We start from the raw sequence: 25339 nt of genomic DNA, 5'->3' as shown, positions 1-25339 counted from the left end.
TTTTGGCATAATTCAACCCAACCATAACTATCTTCATTCATTCATAACCTCATTTTCTAATCAATTCAGTTCAACTTTCGCTTATAAATAATTTCAATTTACCGTCAACGAATATTGTTGCAATGCAATTTACCCTCTGTTTGCTTATGTTGCGTATGTTTGTGTATGTTTTTTTTCCTTCGGTAGAAAAACGTCTCAAGTGGTTTTAATGAATTTCTTTACAAATAATTGGAAGCACATTATTGTTTTTTCAATTTTTCGAGATTTTAGGTTTTTTTGGTTATTCAATCTAAAGGTCTCCCTTCAGCGGACGAAAGTAACACTCGTTGCGTTAAATACATGACAGACTGACACTGTTTAGAATACGCGGATTTTATTTGTAGCTTCTTTTGTAGGGTTTTTGCTTATCTCCGTAGAGTTTTAGTTACAATTAAATCTTATATTAATACTTAATACTTTAAACGGATCCAGCGCCGACTGCTCCGTGATTTCCTTCCAAACTAGTGTTACTCACGTTGCTCGCCACGCTGCTCCGGCTCACCGCATGACGCAAACTTCCGCTGCCCGAATCTGTGTATACAAAAGGAACACGAAACTTGTTGATCTGACGTTTTTGGTAACAATTGCTGAATTATGAAAGGTTTTATTTACCTTGACTGCTAACGGAAGGCGTGTTTGAGCCTCTTTTACTGGGTGCGGGTCCCAGATAGGAGGCGGGGGCCCATCCTTGGCTACCAGTGTCAATAACACGAACGTACCACCATCCAGCACCGCCCACTTTCTGGACTTCGACCGTCTGTCCCTCGTGCAAACTCGCTTCCCCGACGTCCACCGCTTCGTAATCTCCCAAAACGCTAAAACGACCTCCGATCTAACAACACCCCAAAAGAAATCAAGCAGAGATAAGCGAAATTCCAGGCACCGGGCTTGTAAAACCCTCAAGACGCATATTCTTAGTATGAGTACGCCATGGAGTAGAGACAAAGCCTCTATTGGGTGTACTGGGGTTCTGCGCATCATTTTCGCGCATACCGAGCTTCTTTATAAGGGGGAGGACAGAGCCAAGACGAGTGGGAAAAGGTTTGTGACCTGAGTGGTTTTACATTCACCAGTTTCTTTAGGACAGTCCCTGAATGAAGACGTCTTGTTAAATCTCAATGTATTTCTAACTTACATAATTACTTTCAAATGGTTTCAGAATTTGCTACGCACTTTGAACTAAGGTTTGTATGTGCGTCGGTGATTAAACGTGCATGGATTACCTCAATTTGGTCGATGAAAACATCTCGATCGTCATCTTCATCGGAATTGGAGAACTCGTCGGTGGACCATCCGTCTTCGAGGCTTTCGCCGCAGGCGCCGCAGCTGTCGACGTCCGCTTCCTTCTGTCGGTAAGTCCTGAAGGCCGGTAACGTCGCTCTCCGACCCAATTCCGCTCCTCGGTGGTTGGACACGCGATTGTTGTTATTCGTAGCCAAAGGACAGTTGTCCCAACTCAAACTCCCGATGGCGTTACGCGACCTTAACGAGTAATTACACTTATCAGTTAGTCATCCGACTTAGGGACTACTTCCGTGTCTTACTTCTTAATGACTGTAGGCAAAAGTGCGCTGGTTCCATTGACGGGAGCCAATTTCTGAGGTTTATCCGAGTATTGCTTTGTACTGACGTCTGAAAAATGAAAGCGTTTTGCTTAGGCCTCGTAAGAACTATGATAGCTTCTGGTTCAAAGCGCTGCCAAAGTGAAAATGAAAGTTAAGTCTACCTTTCATCCTTTCAAATTGTTGCAGAAGAACCTTTTTGATCTCGCACACCCAGGTGTCCTTCACTTGGTTTGAGGAAGCCTTTAATATTTAAGAATTTAAAAGACAATCATTTTAAAATTTGTTATCATTACACGAAATAAGTATTTGCAAATGTTAAAGACTTCTGTCCTGGAAAGTGACAAGACTCTAATAACGTATTCCATTTATTGCTCTGGACGTAGAGCCTTCTCGGAGCCATAAAACGGAATACGTCATTTTGGTAACTTGTACATACCTGAATTATGAAGACCTGCGTTCTTCCGTGAAGCCATACTTCGAATTTGCGTCTGTCTCCTCTCGAGCCACGCACGTTTTCGGTAAGACCTATTTGAGAAGTCTGAAAAAAGGCGTGGAAATGATTCTCGGGCACGAGAATTGTAAAATGAGACAAAGCAAAGTCTGGTCTGTACCTTTAAGGCGTTTTTAAATGCGTAGCTCGGGCTGTCGTCCCTTCCACCTTTCTTGGTGAAGAGCACGAGCTGTTCGTAGAGGAAGATGTATCTTTGGCTGGGTTTGAACTTAAGGTCGCGTATTCGGTCTTTCTTTCGCTCCATCCACACGTTGAAGGCCCCTTGTAACAGCAACTTGCCGTAATCGGCTAAACTACCCTGCGCGACAAATACACGTTCTTATACCAGGGATAAGTGAGATGAGATGGATTTGAAATGATGATTATCGGTAACCCGCGGCACCGTAACTCTCCCAGTGTACCTCAAGCACGCCCCTACCCATTGATAGACGATTGTTAAGTTCTGCCACCTAGCGCCACTGTATTTCTATCAAAACTAGCTTCTATTTTAAGGATAGAGAGGGAGTCTTTTACAATTTCGTACTGTACGACCCTACCTAAACGCTGAGGATGACGGTGCCGTAGGTCAGGGTACAGAGGCAACGTTATAGGTATGGGGATTTCCACTCCATCCCTATCTCCTTCAAGGTTATCTTACGTGAAATCCCGTGATGGCTATTTGGTGCATACTATCGTTGACGTATTTTAAGACGTCCAGCATAGTGTCGACCGCTTCTTGAAGTTCCGCTTGAGCTAAGCCATCCGAATATTTAGAAAGGTCCTGAAACGTTGAAAAATTACTTATTTATAATTGTAGCATGACTGCTGGATTTGTTTAAGCTTCTGCTCCTTGTGTCCGGCAAAGTTTACTGCCTCCATGGTACAAGCCCCTCCCCCTTCTATTTTTTTTCTAGATTAGAGTGTTAATTGTCAATAAGCAGTTCATTTCGCTGTTTGCTTCCGAGGAGTGAAGATAGTTTGTTTTTTGATAAACATATCTTCTAAATAGGCCTAAAATCATTGGAACTAAACGGTAAGTTGTCATTTTATTTAATCAGGTTTTACGGCCATCGGGAAGTGATCCCCAATTAAGAATTATCCCAATGGGTTACAACTATCCTGTGTCGCGTGGGTGCCTAAGAGTGTGTAAACCACGAAGAGTGTCTTGTCTAAGTAGACACTAAATTGTCATAACTCTTACCCATCACGCGTAATGTTCTTTTAATGAAAAACTAACCCATTTCAATTTCAATATCTCGCTTTATCGCTGTAAGCAAGAATGGTAAACCAGTTATTTAGACCATAAACAAGAGTCGACTTACTTTGAGTAACAACTGGTATTTTGTTATCCTTTGCACTGGTTTTAATAGGTATGCTCCTAGAGGTAACTTATGTCCTAGTTTACGTTGGCACTCCTGAAAAAAAGAACCACGGAATATCTTAGTACGAAGTGTCACGCGTCGTTATACCTGTAGCGAAATGATTACCTTGAAGAATGGGTTGTCATCCGCGCACTGTCTTCGCAGCGCTTCGGATTTGGGCTTATTCATACAATACGTACTGTACAGCTTATGAAAAACGTCACTCTAGAAGTATTATTAAGAACATAAGATAAGTTCCATAAGTTTGTCACTGGTTACTGAGAGCTTGTCATGAAGTGACTTACCCTTTGTACAAAACAGCGTCCCACCATTTCGGGGGTGTGGCTACAATTCTGCAAGTCTATTAGGAAAACCCTAAGAACAAAGGATTATGTTAGTTCTTAGACTTGAGATATCTTAATTTGCGTCTCATCAGAGCCCGATTAAAGCGCCTGGTTTTGTAGACATCGCGCATCTAGTTAGAAGGTGGAAAACCTCAGTCTAGATTCTTCTGTGGACGCCCTGGTGTTACGTAAGGATATTTTGTACGGGATTTAAAATAGAGAACTTAAATTCGTAGTGGCAATTACCTTTAATTGATACGGAATCGCTTTAATTCTGTTCCCTTAAAAATAGCCAGGCAAATTTAGGTTTAACATAGTTCGTTAAAGAATAGGCAGTGTCCGGTGACCCATCTGTGCTTCATTTGGTTTCACAACACCGCGACTACTCGTTTAATTTCTCGACTAGCCCGCTGGCCCTGCACATAACTTGCAAATTTTCCCCGCATAGCACCAAGGCGTTAGGAGAAGTATCTAGATTGGTCACCCGCTAAAGTTCTACCCTGTATTTTTAATTTCGATATCTTAAGCCATGTTCACACTTGTACCAGAAACGAGTTCGAGTCGATTCATAAAGCTTCCAATGTGAACAAAACTGATACTCGAGAAGCTAATAACAAAATATGCTGTTTCTTGAAGCTGAACCGAGGCTATTGAAATCGCTTCGAATTGGTAATGAAGAGGGTTTCAAAACTGGTTGGGCAATCTAGTTCTGTGCCGACTCCCGTGCAAGTGTGAACATAGCTTAAGTTCATTGTCTAATCGGGCGCCGAGTTCGTCTTTATGATTGAGTGATCAATATTACTTTTCGTGGAACTGTTGAATGTCCTCCATGTTCCCAAAGAGCGTGTCGCCTTTGCCGAGAAGCATGGACGGGATCAACTCTCTCATGGAGGGATTCTCCAACTCTTTTCTATATCCCTGCACGCGTCATGGGACAATGGATACGTTCCCTTTTTAAAGAAGGCCCTGGCCAAAGCGTCAAATATTTAAACTTACCTACCGTTAATATACTACGAAGCTCAGACACATAGGCTTGCTCGGTTTCGATAAGTTCCGCCATCACGTGACTACAAACGGAAAGAAAATTATTAAACGTTAATGAAATGCAACAATGAATCTTCTATAAGAAAAAGTCTCGATTGATCATAAAGCCTAATGAGCCATGATTGCTTTACCCATAGGAAGACTGAACACTAGTTTCAAGTTAATTTATTCTGGTCAGAATAGATTTATTATACTTGGAATATTTAAGAGGCACTAGACCAAATACTAATATCTGATTGAAGATAAGGGGAAGGGCTTAAAACTTGGTTAAACCGCCAGCTCTTCCTTCCTGGCGTTTCATTGGCTATTCACCCATAAAGGACAATCGTCGACCCTATGCCTACTCGTTCAGAACTGGTAAAGAGAACTGGGTTTACATTCGGGTGCGCCGCTTATAGTTAGTCGCTGCATAGGTTGCTAACTAAGTCAACATCACGCGGTTACAAATTCATTATGCATGACGTCAATGGTGACGGTTTTTACAACTCCTCTCCTTTAATTCAAGTAGAAAGGGACAGGAAAGGTTTCTGTTGAAGATTCCAAGCAGAAAAAATCTATGTATTCCTGCTTTAATCGATAGTTATCTCTAACGATAACTCGATAGAAAAGTTAGAGAATTGTCACTCCCACCCCCCTCACAGGCCCCGGTAGCGTACCCTCTCTTATCTTGTAGCTCCTGTCCAGTTCTAGGCGAAGTGGACTCCGAGTAGAGTTGGTGGTTGGGCACCAAGAGTCCTCCCCCGCAGTTGTCTCCGTTGACCATGACTGGAAGGCAATTTGGCTGCTCCCTCCCAAGGCACACCTCAATCTGCATCTACGCGTCATACACGACGTAATCCCGATTAAAAACAACCAACGTAAAACCAAAATCAATTTAACGGTAAATAAATTTTATTCTTCTATTTTAAATAAAAATTAATTAATTTATTACATTTGGAGCAAAGTATAAAATTAAAACAAAATACTCTTTAATAAATTAAAAGCAATTAAAACTAAACTTCTAATAACAGTGCGGTGCAAATAAAATTAATTGTTAAACTGACTATCCTGCAAAACTAAGGTAATACTCGCGTTTTAAAGCTAATTAATCTAAGCTTGTAAGTTATCTACGGACAAATAGTACACTCAGACGAAATATAGGGAGTTTGTTCCTTGAAGATATATTATTACCTTATGGTGAAGCTAATACTGTTACGAGACTAAAGCCGTGTTCACACTTACAAGGGAAACCGATTCAAAACGCTTCCAAAACAGAACTAACCATCTTCGAAACCATCTTGAAGCTGGTTTGGAGGCTAGTTGCTAGTCTTATAGTACCTGTCTTAGCAGACAGCGGTATTTAAGCCTGAACTGAGACGGTTGAAATCGCTTGATTTCGGATCCGAACTAGTTGGGCAAACCAGTTCTGAACCGATTCCCGTGTAAGTGTGAAAGCAGCTTTACAGAATGTAATGAATATTTAAGAATCATGCTTTGGCAATCCATGCTGTACTAAGATGGCAGTGCGACAAGTAAAACGGTCAAGTGGCAAAAACAAGTCCAACTAGACGTGCTAAGAAGAAGAAGAGGAGGAAGAAGTGTCAAGGTCTTGTTGGCTTGCCTTAGGCACGGTCTTGGCTTTCCTGATGAGCTTTTTGTCGGCGGCCGAGTCGGGCGATTTCTTCGAAGAGTGTCTATTGGTGGCGATGCTCGTCGCTCCCATCGAAGAAGAGCAATGGTTGGTTGTCGCCGCGGAAAGGGCGGGGTTCGTGACTCCACCCCCGGGAGTGTTCAGCGACAAAGGCACGGCTGGCTCGGGGACGACAGCTTGAATGGGTCGGATGGGTTTGGCTATCAGTTTCTGCAAACTACTTCGCCGTTGTTCGCACATCATTTGAACGTCTTCCACTCGTTTCAGAACCTAAAGATTAACGACTCTCAATCCGCGTGTCCCATTTCATGTCGTCATAATCTGACATTACCTGTTGTACTAGAGCTCTGGTTTCCGCGGTCATGCTGACATCCTTGAAGATTGCGTGGAACTCTCTGGGGTCGCTGAGGCGAAAATCTTTGGAGCTATGAAGAAATTCGTCAAGCTCCTTCAAGGCCACTTCGGAAAATTCAGACGACGTACATTTCTCGATCTGTTGACTAGCCAATACATCCACCCCTTTCGCGCACCAACGATTTGCCTAAAACAACCGTCGACAAGTACGTCAAACAATATTGAGAGAATGTATTTGATGTCTCACCTTTTCTATTCTTTGTTGCAAATCGCGATACTTGTTGAGGATATCTATCTTCCTGTCGACTTCCAGTCTGATCTCCACGATCATGTCTTCCAGCTCGACGCACTTTGGTGAAATCGAGTCTATGGCGTAGTGCTTTTTGGCGATCAGCTCCTTCCCCGTTTTGCACGTTAGCTCCGCTCGTGCTAATTCGTCCTTCAAAAGTAAAGACACCATTTTTAAAATAAGCCCTTTCTTTAGAAGGTGGTAGGACCGAAGTGTGACCGATTTCGTGTCGAAAATGTTGGATAACAGTGTGCCCCAAGAAGACTTAGAAAGACAATGCACTCTAACCGTAACTTCTTTAGGGTGGTTCACTTCGATTCTACCACTGTTATTAAAACACGGCCATGTATGGAACCTCGCAAACCTCAATTATTAGTTTGAAGCGCTGCATTTGAGTCAGGAGACAGTCGACTTGCGCCACCGAGTCCCCCGCTTCGGAGATTTTTCTCAACTCCTTGAGGCTGCTGAGGAGGTTGGCTTGAAGTTCTTTGAAGTCATACTCGAATTTTCTAAGCTCAAGGCACTGACTTAACCGCTTTTCGTGCTCCGACCAGAACGAGTCGAATCCCCTTTCAGTTTCTTCTAACTGTACTAGCAACCTACGAAACGACAATGCAAGCCATAATCACAACGATTGCCGACTTACTAGTTTTAGCAAACCGCGAGCGATCTCAGAGCGGTATAATGGAATACGCCATTAGTTCATTTCTAACACTTTGCGTTATGATAAATTGTGACAAATTTCCTTGGATCTTCGTAGAAGAACGTACATACCTTTCTACGGCGGTGACGTTTATGAGCCGATCCGGAGGCAGATCTTGCGGGTTGTTGATGGCGGGAGGCTGTCGTATGCAACTGAGGAGCGTGTGTCCGTGTCGCGCGGCGCTTCGTATGTCGTCCTTGAGTTCCCGGTACTCTCCCCCTTGGTCCTCTAGAAGACATCGAGTCGAGTCGACGTCGTTCGGTAGTTCCGTCTCTTGCAAGCGACTAGTCATTTCGCGTAACGCCGAAGATATCTCCGCCAGATTCGTCGAAAACTTCTCCACAGCCTAAGGACAACCAACCGGATTGATCAGGGTTTTGTTTCTTTGGCTCAATTATCCTCGAGGCGTTCCTTACCACTCTTTGTTCAATCCAGTCCTCGTGGCAGTAGGCGACGGTTCCTCCCAGATCAGGAGTCAGCTGTGTCGGTTCTATGTGTTCGTGGAGTTCTTCTACGTTGCTACATACCACTAACTAACCAGAAACAAAGCTATTCACTTCGTTGCCTCTATAGGCGAAAATGGACTTGAAAAACAAAAAAAGTTACTTTGAACTTGAACTCCTCTTTAAAAAATTTGTTGCTGACTTCGGAAATGGCTTTTTGAAAGAAGCCCAGAGGGCGGAGAACAAATACTTCTTGAATCAGACCCGGGAAGAAACCCTAAGTAACCCGAAAGTTAATCTCGGCCAAGAAGGTACGCTTATTTTGACTTACTGAGATTTTAAGGAGCACGGTTTTGACGGCACTCCATTTGTCGTTCCTGCGGTCCACGACCAAGACGAATCCCAAATCGGCTTCGTGCATCCTAACCACACAGTCAAGGAAAAATGATTTTAAGGGTCATTCCTCTTTATAGCATTAGGGGGGTGATCTTACGTAGGAACTGAAGTAAGGTAAAGCATGAGCTTCTTGTAATCCTCGTCGGACAAACTGCAGAATGTTCCGAGGTCAGGAAATGTTATAATTGGAGAGTTATCCACCGTTCTGCCTCCTAGACAACAACAAAAAAATCTCCAATGGACCAACAAACTTGCGTTGAAGGTTGTATTTATGTGGCAACGTTAAATGTATTATAATCAGAATCCTTGAAAATCATACTATTAAGGCTTAGCTGGACATAAAAAAGCATAGTGTTTTGGTGGTCTACTCTATCGAATAACTTCTACACTACAGTAAAGATAAGGTTCGTGATACTTTTAAATTAACAAGTAACTATCCAATGTGTGCCTTTTGAAGTTTCATTAAGAACAATTAAGTTAATTTTAATTAATTGGCAAATATGGCAAAACCGTTTTTCAGTGTCAAAATACAGTTTAAAACGTTACTACGTCCAAAGCTATTTTATCTATTAACTTCGCCGTCTATTATTATAAGATTAAGGAGCGAAAGAGGTCACCTTTGACCTTTGGGGTGTGGTGTGTGTGTGTATGGATGGATGGTCTTACCAGTTATGATGGCGTATCTGGCGTGCAAAAGCTCGGCGACATCCCGGACTGTCAGGGGACCCGACGCCGCCTCCGCCATCGTCTCATCTGTCAAATAGAATACCAAAGCCAGAAAAAAAATTAGATTAATCGAGAAAACTGCATGCATGATAAGAAAAAATGAAATGGTCCCACGCTTCTAATTAATTAGCCACAGGATAAAGTCAACCCCACCCCCTCCCTTGATTAACCACACAACAAGATGAGCAAATGCCACAAAACGTTTTCAATGTGTCTTAAGCTATGTTCACACTTGTACGGGAGTCGGTTGACAACTCATTACCCAACCAGCTTTGGAACGCTCTTAAGCCACGTTCACACTTACACGGGAAACCGTTTCGAAGCGATTCAAAGCGGTTCTAAAGTGTGAACAAAACTGATACTCGAGAAGCTAATTACAAAAGCGGTTTATTGAAGTTGCTTCGCGAATCAACTTAAAACGGCTTTGGAAGCTAGTTTGAAGTTTTCATGGGATGAGGCTAGTATTAAGGGTATTTCCTCCGGCCTTAGCAGACAACACCAACGAAAAGATAAGCAGACAGCACTAACAGAAGCGACTTAAGGTGTGAACCGAGGCTGTGGAAATCGCTTCGAACTAGCAATAGTGTTTAAAAATTAGTTGGGCCAACGAGTTGTCAATTGACTCCCGTGCAAGTGTGAACATAGCTTTTATTGATAGTTTGAAGCAATTTCAACAACCTCGGTTCACATTTTTAATAAGTTAAGACGCTTCTGTAAGCGCTGTCTGTTTATGATTTTATTGAATCGTTGGTGCTGTCTGCTAATTAGACCGATGAATATATCCTTAAGACTAGTCTCATCCCAGGTGAAATAACCCTGAAAACTCGTAACTATAGACTCCAAATCCGCTTTAAGTTGGTTCCCGAGGCAATTTCAAGAAAGCGCGTTTGTAATTAGATTTTCGAGTATTAAGCCACGTTCACACTTGACACTTTGAAACCGTTTTCAGCAGGTTTTGAAAGGTCAAAATGTAAAATTTGTCTGTTAATCATAGAAATGTTTTGGAGAAAATGCAATAATTATTTTGAAAAAAAGATTCGACCTTCCCAAAACGGTTTCAAAGTGTCAAGTGTGAACATGGCCTTATTTTTGTTGCACTTAACCCATTTTTCATTCAAGTGTGAACATGGCTAACGTGTGAACGGAATCTTAGATATTGATAGCAAACTAACGCGACTTCAATATGTAAGACAAAACATTTTTCTCACATCGTTTTCTCGCAAATGCTTGTGAATGGTCTTTTCATAAGGCTTTGATTATTTTAGATACGATCGAATAAGGCAATGTTTTCTAATAAGGCAACAACTTTTGAATAAGTTGCATCAAATCTTTTTCGCGATTATAAATTCATTTCCGGTTTCAAATTTGATATTTGGATTTCTCATTCACGATAATTTAAATGTGTTGGTGAAAATATGATTGTTATATGACCTGTGTTAACACAATCATTGACTAAACTATAGAGTTCTACTCCTAGGGAAAGTCAGTCGTGAATTATTTGTTGGCCACCACGAGGTATATCCTTGATTGCTCGAAAACACACCAATGATATTGAAGAGGTTACAGTCCTCTCCCCATTTTTTTTTGAACATCCTGTATACATATATTATATTTTAATTAATATACGTTTATACTTTTATAATATAATGATAAATAATAATTAAATTTTGAAAGATAGTGATAGAGTGAGATAAGCATTTTCGGGTGTTCATTTTTTAGCCACATCGTTTATACGATGGGCTATTAGTTTGACCTGGTGTGTAGAAGAAGAAGATGATGATGATGTAGAAGATGTTCCGTTCGCTATTTTTCAATAGTACTTCGTAAAACCACTTCTAGGTGGCGCTGCCTCCATAAATTTCTTGTAAAGGATTTTTAGCCTCATCGTATGATGTACATCTACGATGAGGCTCTTATTTTGGCCTGCCCTGTTGTCATTCTCGTAGTAGTAGTAGTGTAAAATTTTTGGTTCGTCATTGAAGGGACAGTGAATATTTATGTAGTAGGGATAGCGAGAGTACGTAAACGATGTGGCTTAATTATGGGTTAGACCATCTTGTTGCAATCTCCATATTACCCGTCCGATCCGTAAAGGTGTTTTCAATTTTTTTTAATGCCTCCCACGTAGACCCTGACCTAATATAGACGAGACTAACAACGCGTACTACATGTACCTGTACTATTTACTGTTAGTCGTAAATGTCGTTTATAAATACAATCAAGGTTTGAATCGAGAATTCTTTAAATCTCCAATACTCTATTGTTTTTCTTATCTATGGATATGATAAATATGCAGAGACACTATTGTAGGTAGCGCTAAATTTTCCTCTTGTATTTAATATTTCATAAGTTTATAAGATATCTTGGCTATAAGTTTGTCACTGGTTACAAATTGGAGCTTGTCATCAAGTGAGTGACGTAGATCATAGATTCAGGGTAAAGCGACGCCTGGTGAGGCGCTGCAGTCAAAGGGGGCTTAGTAATGCAGACTAAATAGGACTAGATGGAAGTCCTGCAAAATTAACCACCGAGTGTAGGACTTCAATTGACTCGCTTCCGTCGTTCTCCCTCGAACTAGCTTTAACATTACGAAGTATAGGTGGTGTCATGCTTATGGATGGAACATGCCTAATAAACTTATGATATTTGCAACTATTCAGTATAAATTGAGATTCATTGATTTATGGGGAGGTTTAGAATTGGTGTTCTTAGAGTTTGCTGTGGTTTTAATTGTTTTGTGCTTATGAGTTGGTTTTAATAGTTTAAGCTTGGTAAGGGTTTTCTTATTATTAGGTTCGAACTAGTTTGGTGATGAATTTTGAATGCATTAGGTTTCAGTTCTGTTAGGGTTTCAAATTAGATTTTTTAGGGTTCAAATTAAGTTTGTTAAGGGCTTTGAATTAGGGTTGGGTTCGGTTCAATTGGGGGGGATCAGGTTCTAGAAGAAGAAGCGACATATCAAAATAAAATTTAATTAGAAATTGGACCCGTCTATAGAAAGTGGCCTTTGCTTATTGCTATTTTATTGCTTATCCCGTTGGATTGATAAGGAAGCTTCGTGAAACGTTATTTTTTCAAGATATTTGTAAATATTTAATTGCCACTTCATTTCATGCCATGTTATCTAATCATAGATAAAGTAATATTGTAAAAGTATTAATAGGAATGCTTCCGTGACGTCACGCTCGAGTTTTAGCTAGCGTTGTCCCGACTGAAGAAATTCTATTATAATCAGGCGTTTTCCCATATTCTTCATTTCTATTCCTCCCAAGAATGTTACATTCTCTTTGAATCTTCAACTACGGCGCTTTTTTTAGGAGGGGCTAATCATCCTTCTGTTTTTTTCACCTATTTTAAAATTTACTGAACTTTGACAACAATACTCAAATTCCCTAATGTTTAGCAGCATCAAGCTTCAAATTCCCTGATTTTCCCTAACGTTTAGCAGCACCTAGCTTCAAATTCCCTGATCTCCCCCAACGTTTAGCAGCACCAAGCTTCAAATTCTCTGATTAGCTCCACCATTTTTCACCCTTATTCAAGTTCCCTGATTTTCCCAAACATTTCACACAGTTTCAAATTCCCTGATCATTTCCCCTGACTGTCACCATAAGTTTATAAGATATGTTCCATAAGTATGTCACTACCCATACTTCGTAATGTTAGAGGCTTAATGAGAGCTAGTTCGAGAACGACGTGAGAATTGACTACACTCGGTTTTGCAGTCCATCTTCCTCTTTAGTCTGTACTAAGCCTTTGACAGGGTCTCACTAGGCGTCGCTTTACAAGAATCTATGACGTTTCACCTACGTCACTTCATGACAAGCTCTCATTAACGAGTGACACACTTATGGAACATATCTTATAAACTTATGCTGTCACTAACATTTCACAGCAAGTTTTAAATTCTTTGACTGTCACTAAAATTTCACACCAAGTTTCAAATCTCGTGACATTTCAAGCTCCCCAACGTTTCCAAATATTTTTCTTGATAGTTGACAACGTTGAACAAATGTCGCAAATTATTTGTGTGTAGGAAATGTAACTAAAGCAACAACCGTCAACCAAAACATGAACTTGAATCATTTCCAAATTTATAATAAAATAAACAAAAAACAGAGCGAATCAATATCAACTTACCCGAAAATTATCACTTCGAAACTCCAAATAAAACTTCTTATTTTAATTAAAGCACCAGCGACACTATCATTCACTGTTAGTCATCAAAGTGGCACTAAATCCGATACAGAGCAACTTCATAATATTCGCCAGAAAACAGGTGTAAAATATTGAGAAACTCGATGCAAGTACTTAACAATCAAATTGTCGAGTCGTCAACTCTTTTTAGGGGAGTGTACTCTAGCCATACAAACTTTGTATTCCAAAATTAAACTTCAACAAAACAGGCATTAACTTTCGAACGAACTTGTAAAGGTACCGTATAGAGAATGTATTTTGTCGATCGCGGGTTTATGGAATTAGATAAATATTGAACACGTCAGCCTCGCCGCCGCGTGTGACTAACTAACGAGTAACGAGTAACGAGCGAGAGCCGGCCCGTTTCAATGAATTGAATAGAAAAAGTGGCAAAGCACCTGCGATGCGAGCAACTTAGTGCCGGGGGAAGAGGAGGTACAGAATTTCTAAAGGAATGCTTTGTCTCATTGAAAGTACGCAATGACTAGGAACGTCATAGATAGAAATTGTAGCTGAAGTTTAAAGAGAGGCCAACTAACTAATCAGCATGGTTAGCTCTTGGTCGGAATTTTTGTATCTTTGAGGCTTACGTTATTATCTTATACCATAAGTTTATAAGTTATATGTTCCTTCCATAAGTATGAGTGCACTACCTATACTTAGCAATGCTACTGAGAGGCTTACAGCTCGAGCTAGTTCGAGGGAGAACGACGGAAGCGAGAATTGCAGACTATCTTGGTCTGGGAAATAGCAGTGCACTTCCTCTGGTGCTTGGACTAGTTTTTAAATTCAGGAAGTGCACGGTGGTTACTGGTCCTCGGGACCAGTTTATTAATTGCAAACCTACAGGAGAACAAAGGCTGGGAACAGTCCGGAGACCAGTTAATTATTTCGAACACTAGGGGGTCACTGGTCCCAAGGACTAGTTTGAAAAATATCCTTATTTCCCAGACTGCTTGGTTATACAGTCTGTACTAAGCCTTTGACAGCGCCTCACCAGGTGTCGCTTTACCTCGAATCTATGACCTAACTCCCTCACTTCATGACAAGCTCCAGTTTGTAACCAGCAGAATTTACAAACTTATGGGGAACATATCTTTTGAACCTATGCTTGTAATTGGCAAAGACCATGGAGTCTAAAACACTTAGTTGAGGAGGTACAGGTCCACAAACATCGGCCCCTAGAATAATAAAATTGGCGCAAATGTGGTGTAAGACATATCAGCCTGCCCATCTTGTTTAGACAATTTCAGCAGAAGTGTACTTTAAAGGGTAGAAGTGTGCCTTAGCTGGTAATGTAATGTAAATAAGTAATAGCACAATTAAGATATAGAATGAATTGTTCATATCCGAAATAGGGTTTATAATTTAACGATTGAGAATCGTGGGTCACCCTCCCTTTAAACAAAAACTCCTCTCTAAAGGGGCGTTTTCCTAGCGACGGGTTTTTTCCGCCGCGTGCGACGGAACACGCTCGCGTATTCCGCTGAGCGCGGCGCGATATATCACGCGGCGCGAAATGTTTTCCAAGGAATAGTATAGCACGACGCGTCTTTCGTAGCGGAACAGCGACCAGCGGATGATTTACAACAAAAAAATGCTGCATAAAGGCAAAAAGATACTGCCTTATATTCTAATCAAAAAATATCTGGATGATGCTGAAGAGGAGGAAGACTATATAGTAAATAGAGTCATTAAAAGGAAACGCAGGGCAACAAGAAAAATGTTTTTACGTCGACGAGAAGAAGGAGCTTACAACCATTTGCTCTCCGACAGTGTGAAATTTAAAGAATATTTTAGATTAAACTCAGACCAGTTTGCCTTTCTGCTACATCTTATTGAAGATAAACTGGAAACAAATATATGTAATCGAGTTGCAACACCCATCACACCAGCAGAAAAACTAGCTTTAACCTTAAGGTTCCAAATCAAGTCTTTTTTTAAGATGTTTTTCCACTCGTTGTCAGCCATATTCCATAAACATGGATGCCCGGACACAAACTCTATGAGTTGTTCGTCCTCTGAGGCTGAGAAGCGGTCAGATGGCATTAATTGAACAATTAATATTATAACCAAAACCTAAAAACTTGAAAAATCGCTCAGCGCGGAACGTGCTTGACTCCTTTTGAACGACGTCGGCTTAATGCGCCGGCGGAGGAAGTGGACGTGTTACGTCTTACTTTTTCTAGGAAAACACTTTCATATTTTCCCGTTGCTTCAGTGGGGAGCGTAGTCCCGTCGGCGTGTTCCGTCGCACGCGGCGGAAAAAACCCGTCGCTAGGAAAACGCCCCTTAAGTTACGTAAATTGCACGTTGGCATTGAGACGAGAAGCCGTTGGGCTGAAACAGGTTTACGGATAAGAATCTAGAATCTAGAAGAGTTGCCAGGTTCGCCGACAAGTGGCTCCACTTCCGTGTCTCTCTCTCTCAAACACTCGCGCCAAGTACTTGAGACATTTTTTTTGAAAAGAACACGGACGCCGACTTTCAATGAAACCTCTCTGTTGCTTAATTTCTCCTAAAACCTTAATTAATATTAAAATTAAGCGCTAATTATTTTTATCGGGGATCGTTTCCCGAAGCCTAATGTACACGAACGGAATTACGTTACGTCACTTTTCTAACTTTGACAGTATTTGGAACGAGGGACAAATAACTCGATCTTATTAGTAAAATATTGTAATGTTACAGAGAAAGTTATAGTTTGTTTCTCATTTATGCACAGTCACAATTAGTTAATTTCCGTCCATAAGTTTATAAGTGATATGTTCCATAAGTATGAAACTGCACATGCTTCGTAATGCTAGATACTTACAGCTCGAGCTAGTTCAGGAACGACGGAAGCGAGAATTAAAGTCCTACACTCGGTGTTTAATTTTGTATCACTTCCATCTAGGTCCTATTTAGTCTGCATTACTAAGCCTTTGACAGCGCCCCAGTCACCAGGCGTATGTTGCTTTACCCTGAATCTATGACCTACCTCACTCACTTCATAACAAGCTCCAGTTTGAAACCAGTGACAAACTTATGGTGAACATATCTCATGAACTTATGTTGACGCTATAGGGAAGTGTTGGTTCCAAAACAAAACATTGTCACGCAGACATTTGATTGGAGAAAGGATAAAACTGTTTAGTATTCAATATCAACATAGACAGCAATTAACGCTTCCCGGATAGCTCAGCAAGATTTGCATTTTTTTAAGCTAAGCTTTCATGGGCATGAGAATCTGCCTGGCAACTCTAAGTTATCCTTTAGTTATGAATTCATTATATATCTGTATCGGTAGTTACAGGTTTTTAGTCTTGGTTGTATGAGTATTAGATATTGGTTGGTACTTGGTAGTAAGGAAGGAGAGCCGTTGTATTGAAGAGTACTGGCTTTGAGCTTGTAATGTAGAGCGGGCCAATTGGGTCTTGCCCTATTTTGGGTTTTGGGCAAAATCGATCGGCCGGCAATGCTCCTCTAGTTTGCCTCTGGGGTTTTGGCCCGCTTCCAAATATAATCTCCACGAGGATTCCTCCATTTCTTCAATCAATTCGGAATCCACGCGCTCCAATAACAATCGAGCTCTCCCTGAAATCCCCCCAACACGCCCCGTCCCCCCTTACCCCTTACGCCATCATCCAACGTAGCTTCATCCCAATATTTATTTCCCAACCGATTATTTCAGTGATTACAATAACGAAGCGCCGGAAGTTCAAGGTCAATGAATCCAATTTTATTCTGATACAGCTATAAGTGGCTGACCACTGTACTTCCTATGAAATTTCAACCGACTTCCCTATAGCAGAGAGAATTTAGAAGGAGAGTGGAAGGCCCCCCCTTTGACTCTATTAAACGTGATGACGCCCAAACAAGATGTCGCGTTGAGCTTTTTGGGGTAGGCGAGTTTCCGGTCACGTGTTCTAAAATCTATCTACTACAAACGCATCATACCGGAAATCGACCTGCCTAGATAACGTTTAGCAGACGACGTTGCGCTACATTCCAAACCACCCCTTCCACTCCCCTTCTAAATTCTCTCTGCCTATAGTGTTACCAGAAGGGGATAATCGAAGAAGGATGACACTCTGTATCCTCTTAATACTTCAGTTATGTAATTTCATGATTCTTCCCAGGCGAGGGAGCCCTTCTAGTTTGCTATCCCGCTCATCAAACTTAATTCAGATGGGCATCGCATCGTGCTAGGGTGAATTCAATAACTGTTTGGTATTTACTAAATCCTAAGCAATCAAGTAGGCACAAACCTTGATTGTCTTGACGTGGGACAAAAATGTGCACAAGCGCATGCGCCATGGCAAATAGTTAAGCGCCAATAGATGAAGTAATGATGAGGAGGAATTAATTATCGCGTATGTGCATGATTCGGTTTACTAACCTTGGTCCAAATGTTGCGAATAATCATGATACAATTACCGCGCTTTGTGATACACTTCTCTTAAAGAGAAGTATTATATACTTCTGGTGTTACTGATATCAAGCATGCAGTTTGTTCAAATTAGAAAAAAATAACGAATTGTGAGTGGGCATAAAGAAGAAATATACAAACAAACAAACAAACCACTATGTAAAATGTTCTTAAAAATATGTGGTTAACATTTACATCTAGCTCTAGACTTAAAAATGTCTGAATGTTGAGTTCCAAAATTGCCAATATCGAGGTATTTTTGCATTACTTGCTAAAATTGAGTGCAAAATAGGTTGTATTTGTATTTATTATATTGATTTAGAGGAGCCAGGTTTATTGGGATACGAATCCTTTATTTGATAACGTTTTATAGGAAGAGAAAGATTTTAATTCGAAAATGACTTCCTGAGCAGCTACCGGCCAACCTAAGCCGCTTTAACAGATGGAAATCAACCCGAACTTATCCATAAAAAGCCATTTATAGCGAGTAGTTTTCGTGCAAATTATTAAATAACTCAAATTTCACTTCATGTCAAACTTCTTTTAAAGAGCCACACCATCAAACCTTTGGAGAATATTCAGTAATTATCTACGAACAGGGATAGATTTAATTTTAGAAGCGGGAATGGAGAACAGAGTAATCTGGGCGCGCGTCAAAGTTCCGGACCCCCTTACACGGGATGAAAGAAGAGGCGGGTCTTAGCGACAGAGGTAAAATGGGAACTATGTATTTTTCGTCGTGCCCGTCAGCAACGTCATCAAAACGTACTTAAAGTGAGCTTATAAGATAATTTAAACTTTTCGTTACTTGTTGGAGGGAGGGGCTCCTATACTGGGTGGTCTATGAGTCGGACTGAACTAAAAATACTAACCGTTCTCCATTCCTGCTTCTAAAACTACATGGATCCCTGCTTCGAACCATTTTTAGGCTCTTCACTTCGCAACAAACTACGTTTTAAAATACTCAGTACTCTGCGACAACGCATACCCTATCCGCGTTTGGGAAACACTAGGTCTTATCTGCGCAAAAGGTATTTTAACTTCGTAATTGATCGACTTTAGTTTTCTCTATGAATAGGAATGCATCCTAAACGAGGAAGTCCATAACGTCGAGTCTTAAACATTTGAAAGAATAAAACGGGAGATACACCACGTCATGTATATTGGACAGGAAACCGGAACAGAGTACGAGGGAATGAACGAGTATCCGGTGCAAACAATGCATCTCACGATATAGCCAGTGTATCATTTCCAAATTGGATATCGCCTGCCTTTGCGACTCCCTTTTCAAAAGGGGTGACTTTTGCATAAAACATATCATTTTGGGATCGAGGCCCGATACGAGAGCGATGAACTCAAAGGGTTAATAACCTACCGAGTACGGACGTCAAATGGACACACTCAAGTCCGGTGTTCGGCCCCTTTGTTGTCATAAGATGGCACGTCCCGTGGATCATGTAAAGACGTGGCTTCAAAAGGACTTGGGTGCCTGGTAACGTTGAAACCATATCAATCTAATGCCTTTGGCTTAACATACCTTCCGGATGTTAATCAGTCTTAACGCAGATATCAAAAGGGTTTATGGTGACTAACATAAAGCTATAGACAAAGTTTGCAGCGTACATGGTCAAACGTTTATATATTACAAGATGCTACCGCCGGTGTTGCTCGCGTGTAATAAGAACTTCCATCAAAATGATATAAAGAATGGGTAGATTTTACTGATGACGAATATTTTTGTAGCATCCTAGGCGTTGCCCGTCAGCCCCTAGGGATGCATTTTTGTGATTACTTTTCACGCGAAAACATTCCATAAAGAAGTTTTTTTAAGTTTTTGGCCGCCATTTAAAAAGATGGCAACAAATAGAACCCAAAAGACCATTCAGCCCGTCTATGGGTTAATGGAAACCAGTGTACTAAATATTTGTGAAATCGTTTGAAACACGCGGACTTTGCTGCATAGAGAAGATTTTTTACATTTCTGGGCGCCATTTTTTAAGATGGTGGCGGGTTGGAAAAATCTTTTTTAGTACGCGCCTACTACTTATAAGTAATGTTCCTGCAAATTTTCAGCCTTCTAGGGCAAGCGGTTTGGGCTGGGCGTTCATTATCAATCAGTCAGTCAGCCAGGACTTTGATTTATATAGATATAGATTGTTATTTTAAAAACAATATCATACAGAAATTATGCATATTTTATTTCAAGATCGATCTGCCATTAACGGCATCTTAGCACTCGATCTGCATATCAGATCAAAATCCGATATGTTATTACGTAATGGTCTAAGGGCATCGCGAGGAATCAAATGGAACACGCCATTAGCTTTCCCATCCACTCCAGGCTTTATAAAATAGTGCCCGAGTTCAATATTGAAGCGTAATAGTGTTGTCTATTAGATTGTAGGTCAGTTGGGCCTTGGCCAACTCGTAAATAAAGAAAAAAAAAAGCTCCCGTAACTCTTCTCGAGGAACGAACGAAATGTCCGTAAACTTTAAAATAAAATAGGAAAAAGTCATTTGGCGTCATGGCGCGTGATTTTATTTCAAAAGCTCCAAAGAGAAACTTCTTTAAAGTCGATTTCGAACCCCACCTTCCCCCCTTCCCCCGCCCCACCACCACGTCACAGAGAATAAACTGAGAGGAGTTGAAGATTATGAACGTTATTTAGTAACGCTGAGTTTTAGTGGCATGACGGTAGGGTAGCTATCCTTTCAATGTACAATTTGTCACTAACAGTCTCGATCAGCTCAAACGACTGGTAGGGAGTAGCCCAAGGTCGTTTGCACCACGTGACCATAAAAATTGATATTGGAGATGAGAAGTTACCGCCCTCTTTTCGCAGAGTTGTTCTATCAATGCTATGAAGAGCGACCATCGACGGGTTTTTGCAGAACTAACAGAAATACCTCTCGCCGGTGTGACGTCACCCATGCTGTTTTCCCATAAAGAGAAAACGGTAACTGTCATGGCCGCCCATTGCTAAAGGCAGACTCGTGACGTTTAGCCTTGGATCTGACGTCACAACTGACAGCACTCTATAGGATAGCGATTTTTTTCTAATATGACCTTGAGTTACATCTCAGACTGTGAAAGGATCGCGGGAGCTAAAAATTGGCCCTTAAAATATAGACTCCTTGGTTCTAGTTCTGTTGTCTGTATAGCAATCTCCTTAACCAGGCTTATGTACTTTCCTCTAAATTAATATTCGAGCATATTAGCTTATCACTTGGTACATTTTCGGTGTAAGAATAGTATGCTAGAGAAAATTTAAATTATAACCTTTCCCTTGTTATCATGTGTCTTCTTCAAAACATATTCGTTTTGGGAACGCTCTAATAAGATTTCAGTCTAAGCGGACGACATAGTTCAACCAATGATCGAGAGGTGTTTCGAATAAATCAATCACCTGATGTGATGTCCCGAAACAGGAAGCCACCTTTTTTAAAAGCCTGGGGTAAGGCTTCAACTTCTACTCCTTTTTGGTGTATTCTCTTTGTCCACATTCAAAGACTCATTTTCGCTCGAAATGTAACGGGAGGTTCTCAAGCGTGTCCGCCCCGCCCAGCTGCCCACCCCACCTCCCTGACCATGCCAGAATTATCTAAGGAGCTACCATAAATAGGCGCGTTATGCCCATCTATTACAAAATTGATCAGTTTAAAAGGATTCCACCAATTATAGCACGTGCTGTTCATTCATTTTTGTTGGTATTTTTCGGCAACAGCAGATTACGTCACGTTTTGTTTCGCAGAAGCTACTTGCACCATGGAAAACCGCGTAAGATTTTAACAATGCATTCTGGGAAGGGTGAATGTCTGTAACTGCACCCCCTTGTCTAACCAATGCGAGTAGTCAAAGGGGTGACACTCTCTCTCGCCTCCTAATGCCTCAAGTTCGCCGCCATTTTGGTGGAAAGGGGAGGAACTCCCTTAGCCACACCCTTGTCAAAGGCAGGTGGCCGGTACGAGTCTTACGAGGTAGGATTATTTCTTTAGTACAAATTAAGAAGGGTACTTTTCTGCAAAGTGCAATGTACTTTTTCGAATATTTTAGTCGGAAAAAACTATTTCATTATCAATAACAATCGTAAACCGCTATGTACAGTTACGCAAAATATACAAATACATTTAGAAAATGCAGCAAAAAAACTGTAAATACGCCTTTTGTACCTCGCGTGCACACTGAAGGCCCGTGTTTTTCTACACTCTCTACCATGAGATTCTAAAAAATTATGAAATGTTTGGATTAACTTTTAATTTTGATTAAAATAAATGGATAGGATTCATATAGACAACATTAAGATAATATTTCACTGAAAAAGTTTGATTCAATTTGGGTCATTATTAGTTCACTGTCTCTAGGAGTATGGTCTAGTGAATACTTGTTTCGTACTGGCCATATAAGAAGCATATCCATTTTACCACATTTAAATTATCCCATATGTCAAAGGAAAATATTGAAATTGTTCTTGAAATTCAAAGATAACAAATTGACATGGAAAAAATATATTTGTAGGATCAAGCAAACTTGGAACTTGGAAAATATTGGGAAACACATAGTCGGTAACTCTGTTCGGGGCACGAGTTTTACGAAACATTCGTATATATTTCGTCCAAGCAAGGACGGTAGTGGCCTCATCTTCGCTATAAAGAAAATCTATCGGAACGCTTTCATTTCTTCAATAACATTTTTGGCCGAAATGACTTTTCCGTTTTCATCTGTCGCTCATGGCACCTCTCTAGCCCTTTACATCCCGAAGGCAAGCGTCATAGAATGCCAACCCTTCTTTCGGTTTAGGTGACGCCTTAGGGGCCTAATATGGCGCTCAAACTTCCCAAACTTCCCTTGTTAGGAAGTCTTGTACAACCAAAGAAAGATCTTAGTGCATGACCCGAAAGATGTAAGGCCAATATCATCCGCTAACAAAGAGCAATAATCGAGGATACCATTTGAAGTTCAATCGTAATTACTCTAATTGGCATTGAAAAGTACTATCCTATCCGTTTTTATTGCTCCTTGTAGGGACGAAGTGGTCAAGCGAATTTCTTAGATGTTGTTGAAGGGTTTATGTATGCATGAGATTTAAAAACTGTGTCGTTCGAATTTCGAGTCGAAAACAAAAATGGTAATTAGGGTTCAAAGACAAAATTGAGATACTGATATACAACATACAACGTGGGTGGTAATTTTATGTCGTTATTGACAGGAGTCTATAATCAAGTGACCGCCTAATGTCGTCCCTGATTCAGTTGCCTGTGGCAAATCAAAAACAAACCAGACCTGACCTAGATCTTGGAATGGAAGACGCGAGTGTTTTGAGAGCGTCCCGGAGGGGTAAATGGTACTGTAGTTGATGGGTGACTTACCATTGTCGCTGATGGGACCATCTTCGGTGGAAGAGGAATCGTAGCAACTGGAGCCGTACGAGGAGGAGACGCACCTGGAAGTCGTCGAGTGGTTGTTCGAGTAAGGACTATGATGGTAAGAGTGGTTTAAGGGAACCGACATGGCACGGCTGCAAGTGGTGGGCAGCGGCGCCGGCGTCTCGGACCAAGCGCGCACGGCCGGCGGGGGAGTGACGGCGCGACCTCCCCCACCAACACCCGTCCCGGCGCCACCGCACCCTCCCACGTCCACCGTCAGGTTATTGATAAAGACCGAGCCATTCTTCTTGAAGTGTTCCACGAACGATTCTATTTGGCTTTCAATTTGGCTATGAGAAGTGGTCAGCGGCATGGCGGACTCGAGTTTCCCGTACGCGTACGCGCACTCCACTACCGATACGCCAAATGACGCGCGCGCTCGAGGCACGCTCTACACCGCATTTTTCAACGAACGTGACGCGCGAACCCTAGAATCTTCTTAATTTACGCGATCTTCGTCCTAAAATTTAAGTCGTTTCGCCTAAACTACGCTGTCCGTTATTGGCTCGAAAGCGCTTCTTTGTTTTGTCGCTGCTGAACCAGTTGACGTACCATACTCTCTACACGTAGCGTCAGATCCGTCTTGCGTTCCATTAAGTCCAGTTCAGTGTCGTTTAGGTACAACGACGTCGGTTCGATCAATCTGTTAAAGTAAAAATTGTTTAGACGCAATGAGAACCTCAATTAACAGACTGTTTAAATAACGTGAAATATTTTCATAAACCATAAGTTTATAAGATTTGTTCCATAAGTATTGCAGTATTCATAATGCTAGGGGCTTTCAGCTCGAGCTACTTCGAGAACGACGGAAGCGAGGATTGACTTCACTCGGTTAATTTTGCTTGACTTCCATCTTTATATTTAGTCTGCATTACTAAGCCTTTGACTCACCAGGCGTCGCTTTACCCTGAATCTATCACCTACGTCACTTCGTGAACAGTGAAAAACTTATGGAACATATCTTAAGAACTAATGGTAACGTTGAAGCCCCATCTGACGTTCCATTTCAACCCTAAATCAGGCTGGACATACTGCGCCCCCCTTTGGGAACTGAGTTTTAACCGTTTAATAATATCACAAAATGGCGCGAAATTATTTACAATGTAAACTCGTAACAACGATGTTCTGAACTTGTACATTTTGGTTTTCTGCACGAAGCAGTGGGAAATTTTCAAACCTGGCTTTTAACAATGACACGAGGGAGGAATATTTCGCCATTAGATAGCGCCAAAAGGCTGTCATGAGGTGGGGATAGTAAAGGAAATTTCGTACCCCCCATTTTGGGGAAAGGGGACTGGTTCATTTCTCGGCAACCTTACCATTGGAATGGTACATTTCTCTATTGGAGAAAGTTAATTCCCAAAATTGTGAGGAACGGTGAAAGAAAGGCCGTCAAGGCCCGTTTTCAATCAAGCTTTTCTAATTGCTTTTTTTACTAGCTTCGCTTCAACAGTAAATCGCGATTTGCCTGACAAAAACGCGATTGAAATGGTGAAGCAAAATTGAAACTCTTCACCCGTTTTCAAATTCACTTCTCTCGCCTCTCCACGCTCGTCAGGACCCGTGTTTATATCAGTTGTCTTCTGTTCAATATTTAGGCTAGTTAAAAAATACTCATAAATATCCTTAAAATAGTTAAAAACACCATTAAAATGCCTCTAAATATCCTTAAAATAGTTAAAAACACCATTAATATGCTTCTAAATATCCTTAACACTCGATATTGTTTTTGAAAATTAGGCCTATTCTCACTTTAAAACACGCGGCGCAAAAAAATTGCTCGAGAGAAATAATGTAACCACGTGACTACTAGGCCAAGCGTTTTTTCGGATAAAAGCGAAAGCAAATATCTACCCGAGGTAGATACCAGCTTTTCGATTATTTCACGCGAATCTGATTCAGAAGCGCCCAAAAAAGCGCGTT

General features: G+C 41.1%; 1 protein-coding gene across 2 annotated transcripts; it reads right to left on the bottom strand.

Moving 5' to 3' along the window:
• Positions 1–254: 254 nt before the first annotated feature.
• On the bottom strand, positions 255–23729 carry LOC149647416 (guanine nucleotide exchange factor DBS-like). Of its 2 annotated transcripts, none has more exons than XM_089850251.1 (25): positions 23360–23729; positions 9325–9411; positions 8756–8870; positions 8594–8684; positions 8426–8539; positions 8236–8352; positions 7891–8165; positions 7481–7715; positions 7075–7266; positions 6805–7014; positions 6444–6743; positions 5500–5657; positions 4800–4866; positions 4602–4717; positions 3761–3830; positions 3582–3680; positions 3417–3509; positions 2753–2875; positions 2216–2413; positions 2041–2142; positions 1766–1844; positions 1584–1671; positions 1263–1521; positions 652–871; positions 255–570 (listed from the first exon to the last, which is right to left on the bottom strand). In XM_089850251.1, the coding sequence occupies exons 1-25, from the start codon at positions 23727–23729 to the stop codon at positions 458–460; spliced, it is 3891 nt and encodes a 1296-aa protein (XP_089706377.1). In that variant the 3' UTR covers positions 255–457. The 2 variants fall into 2 exon arrangements, with proteins under 2 accessions (XP_089706377.1, XP_089706378.1); XM_089850252.1 differs by lacking the exon at positions 23360–23729 and adding an exon at positions 13525–13954.
• Positions 23730–25339: the final 1610 nt, after the last annotated feature.

This window comes from Phalangium opilio, unplaced genomic scaffold, assembly GCF_054372755.1.
Source record: "Phalangium opilio isolate 3A_F unplaced genomic scaffold, DU_Popi_V2 ptg000089l_1, whole genome shotgun sequence".
Classification (NCBI taxonomy): domain Eukaryota; kingdom Metazoa; phylum Arthropoda; class Arachnida; order Opiliones; family Phalangiidae; genus Phalangium; species Phalangium opilio.
This window is presented reverse-complemented; position numbering and strand designations above follow the sequence as displayed.

What these genes read in the sequence shown, in the direction of transcription:
- LOC149647416 (XM_089850251.1), bottom strand. Translation starts at nt 23,729, where the DNA reads ATGCCGCTGACCACTTCTCATAGCCAAATTGAAAGCCAAATAGAATCG. An exon ending in AAGAGGAGTTCAAGTTCAAA is followed by an intron (nt 8,353 to 8,425) that starts GTAACTTTTTTT and finishes GTTTCTGGTTAG; the next exon opens with TTAGTGGTATGTAGCAACGT. An exon ending in AGCTTCGTAGTATATTAACG is followed by an intron (nt 4,718 to 4,799) that starts GTAGGTAAGTTT and finishes TGACGCGTGCAG; the next exon opens with GGATATAGAAAAGAGTTGGA.